At 47.3% G+C, this 4,057-nt stretch overlaps 1 protein-coding gene across 3 annotated transcripts in view; it reads right to left on the bottom strand.

Annotated features, from left to right (window-relative positions):
• KLHL3 (kelch like family member 3) overlaps window positions 1-4,057 on the bottom strand; it is a 79,762-nt gene that overhangs the window by 46,692 nt on the left and 29,013 nt on the right. For all 3 annotated transcript variants that reach the window (XM_019506235.1, XM_019506233.1, XM_019506236.1), the window contains exon 3: window positions 3,704-3,810. In XM_019506235.1, coding sequence (XP_019361780.1) covers window positions 3,704-3,810 — 107 coding nt within the window. The remainder of the gene's footprint in view (window positions 1-3,703; window positions 3,811-4,057) is intronic.

Below are 4,057 nucleotides of genomic sequence, written 5' to 3'. Positions count from 1 at the left end.
GGAAGGGCCACCAAGTTTTTTAGCATACGGAACACAGAAGCATACAATCATAGAAAAGTAAGGCTAGAAGGGCCCTCAGTAGCCCACCTAGTCCAACCCCCTGTTTAAAGCAAGATCATCTCAATCTAAACATCCTATACAAGTGAACGTCTCTAGCCCATCAGTCAACAATATCTTCAGCCAGCTGGCCAACATTAGGGCCCCTAGGAGAAGTTACGCTTAAGACCTGGTTAATCAATCACATCTGAAATAGAATCCCGGCCACCCCAATCTGCTAACCATGTGGTTGGCTTCTTCTGCAAGTGGCAGCGCCCATCCTGGTAACGTTCGGCTCCTATGCCAGAGCAGCCCACCAGCTGTGGTACAATCTACCTGCTCCATGCCCCAATGCATTGCTCCATCTTGCTCCACAGGCCAGGGATGCCCACTCCTCTGCATCCAGGAAGTGTCTCAACACAACACTGAGATGAAGAGAGCAGTTGGTGCCAAGAGAATAGCAGTGAGTGACAAATGCTTCTAGCCAGGCCCAAGTGCACACATTTAGCACAGGTATCACATCTGCCAATACATCCATAAGGGCATAGAAATGATGGGAGGAATTGATATGCCTCACCCCACGTACCCTTTCCAAAAAACACACCCAACAAGGTCTTTAATATCAGATTCAAGCCCTGCTTGCTTGATGTCCAAAAGTACTGGCGTCTTTAATTTTCTAAATTAGCAAGACAAGACGCACCCTGGACTGAAGTGTAACACTAAAGCAACCCCCACCCTAAGAGCTTACATCCTTGATAGAAAAGATAGCAAGGATGGTGGGGAGCATGGAGAGATCAAAGTGTCTTAGCCACAGTCTCACTAAGTCAGCAACAGAGGTGGGAAAAGAACCCGGTGTCCTCACTCCAATGCTGTACCCACCAGACTGTACTGCCCTTCATTGGAAATTACATTTTGCAACCACTCTATACTGGTTTTGCGCATTCCTCCTCCCCCCAACAAACGTTGCCTTCTGCCCTGTGCTGACAAGGCTGCTTCCCTTTCTAGCTGGAGTCAACATTAGCCAGCTTTTCTATCCCACCTCCTCACATTGCTGCCACTGACATTGCCTTTACAAAGAACTACAGCCTGCCCTGCCCTGTACTTATTGTGCCCCACAGAGACACCTCCCAATTACCAACTAAAGCTCTTTTCTTGTCATTTTGTTTTTTAAATCAAAGATCTGTTCACATGAGCCAAGGACGAGAATACCCAGCATATCAGGTAACCCAACAGCAGCCTTTTCACACACACAGGAGGAGGAGAGTCTGAATGGGGCAGAAAATTTGAAAAGGCTTTCATGAGTGCAGCTGCCTTTCTTCTATGCTTCTCAATGCATTCTCCACTAAGGACCCTCCCTGCAGCATCAGCTCTGAACTGATTTTAGATCAAAATACTGCAAGTTAATCGCCAAGAAAAGACCCTCCATGGAAAATTTAGGAACATTGGTCCAGATTCTCCCTGCTTTTCACAGGTATAGGTCCCAGGGTTTTCAGTGGAGAATGCCTAGTTACTTCAGAACTTCAAAGAGCCGTTTGCCTCAGGAGATGAGCTGACTAAGGAACTGGGAGAGGCGGCTCTCTCTCTCAAGATCACAGGTTCGAATCCAGAACAAATTTACAGGGACTGAAATGGCATCACACAAAGATTGTTATTGGCCTCACTTTGGTCCCTGCTGGCTACGCTCCTGAACAACTACCCTAACTGGCATCCTCCTCCTGCAGAAGGAATTACATGCCCAGCACCATCTCCCGCTGGAAGTAGTCCTTCCAGCTTACGCCTGAAAACACACTGGTGAGCAGTTTGTGAAAGCCTCTGCCAGGCTTTGCTCCTCCTGTGCCCAAGACAGAGTAACATGTGGGACCAAAGGGCAAAGGGTCTCTTGTACTTTGCAGCAGAGAGGTTACCGCAGCTCCCTGGCTCCAGGAGACACCGGGTCTCCTGATGTCCAGTCCAGGGCCATTTCCCACTGAACCAAGCCGTCCTGCATTATTGATCAAAGCTCCCTCTGCATCTGCAGGCATGTTCCACATCCCCTTCACACACCCACTCGGGGAGGTTGCGCAGTTTCCCTAGTGCAACCTAGCCTCATCTCTGAACAGAGAAGCCACAAAAATAAAGTCCAGCTTGTTCTTTCAGAGCACCCTTCTGCTGCAAGAAAGAGAAAAGCTGCCCACCTCACCGCAGTGGGGCCGAGGCCTTAAAAACCTGGAAATGGGCAGACTTAAGGGAACAAAGAGTCAGTGACCAACAGCTCAATTCATTCTGTTACTGGAGGAGGAGAGAAGAGTAATGGCTGCAGTTACATCCCAGGGCAGTTTTAAAAGGAGTCCCATGACTGTGGTTAGAGAATGATTGTTTAACTTCCTGCTCTGACCACAAGTGGACCCCACAGAACCCCAGGAGAGAAAATACCGCAAGCCCTGCCTGCCCCCCTCACTGTCCTGAAACCAGGGTTATTCACCAGCTGAGATGACTTGCAAGGATCAGAGGCTCATCCAGATCTCTGCACTGCTGTCAGGTATAATAGCTACTACCAACATAACAGTAATTCACAGGGCACTTGAACACCTCTGAGCTTTGCCCTCTCTTCTGTCTTGCTACTTACTCAGTATTATTAGTGGCACAAAGATCCCTCAAGATACAGTCTCAGCTCTCTAGAAAGCACTTACTATAACTCTTACTAGCTTAAAGATCTCGCCATCTCGGCAAACCTCAACTACCCTTCAGCCCACATCTGCTAATGCAGATGTATGTCCTGACCCACTGTACTGCAGAAATGTGAAGGTAGCACATTATCCATATGAAGCAGCACATTCCCCTTTTCTCAGCCTGCCCTCAGCCAGGACCATGTTCTTTGCAGCACAGACTTTGCCCGACCCCACAATAGCTTTTAAGCTATGGAAAAAAAAATGCTTTGCTAATAGTTTCATAGTTTCACAGTTTCTAGGGTCGGAAGGGACCTGAGAAGATCATCTAATCCGACCCCCTGCCATGGCAGGAAAGAGTACTGGGGTTAAACGACCCCAGCAAGGTGTTCATCTAACCTCTTCTTAAAAACCCCCAGGGTGGGAGCCTGCACCACCTCCCTTGGAAGTTGGTTCCAGACTCTAGCCGCCCTGACCGTGAAATAGCGCCTTCAGATGTCTAACCTAAGTAATGACCTAAGTAACCTAATGATAAGCTCAACCTTGGAAGATGCCATACACCTCCAATTTCCAGTGGAAACAGGCCCTATTTAACACCACTTTTAGAGAAAGTAGCATCCATATAAGGAGGCACAACAGTAGTTCTCTTCTTTTTGAAACCCTACTGTAACATAAGGGATCATTTCCAAAGCTAGCTACACAACAGCCATACATAGGATCTTAAAAAATGAAACAGCTCTCTCAGTGAGCTTTTGGTTTAGATGGCTCTTTTTCAGATGGGGATGGCAAAGGAGGGTGCACCACAGCTTCCTAGCTTAAGAAGAGAAACAGAAAGTGGATGGCTCACGTGGAGAACAAAGTAAAGGCCTCCTATATACTCAGGACAGCAGCAGCAATACTGACTACATTTATATGGATTATTTGGGATACGACTGATTGATTGTGAAGGAAAGATCATGCATCTCTTGGAATCGGCAGTGATGCAGTCCAACATAATACTTTGCTTGAAAACGAAAGAGTACCTGTAAACATTGCACAAAAATAGGGGCTGCAGGCCGCTAAGACAATGCGATGGGCTTCCATCTCAACATTTTCAGCAACAATCACCACGTCACAGAGGAGCTGCTTGCTGGAAAACACCAGAGAAGACAAGAGAGTTTCAGAATGTCTGGTAATGGAAAACAAGGTGAGCAAAAGTCCCATAAACTAGCTACATAATTTACAGACCCAACAAAGCTTTCTAGGAAGCCTGAGTGAAAGGTCTGCTTATTCATTCAACTGTGAACAACTACATACTTTAGTTTATAGGGAACACGCTGCTTCAGCCATGGTTACAGACCCCATCTTCAATGGAGCCCAGGGGAAGGGGGGCGTTC

This window comes from Gavialis gangeticus, unplaced genomic scaffold (genome assembly GCF_001723915.1).
Source record: "Gavialis gangeticus isolate Ggan-Ray unplaced genomic scaffold, GavGan_comp1, whole genome shotgun sequence".
In the NCBI taxonomy this organism is placed as follows: Eukaryota; Metazoa; Chordata; order Crocodylia; family Gavialidae; genus Gavialis; species Gavialis gangeticus.
Note: the sequence above shows the minus strand (reverse complement) of the source record. Positions and strands in the feature narration are given on the sequence as shown.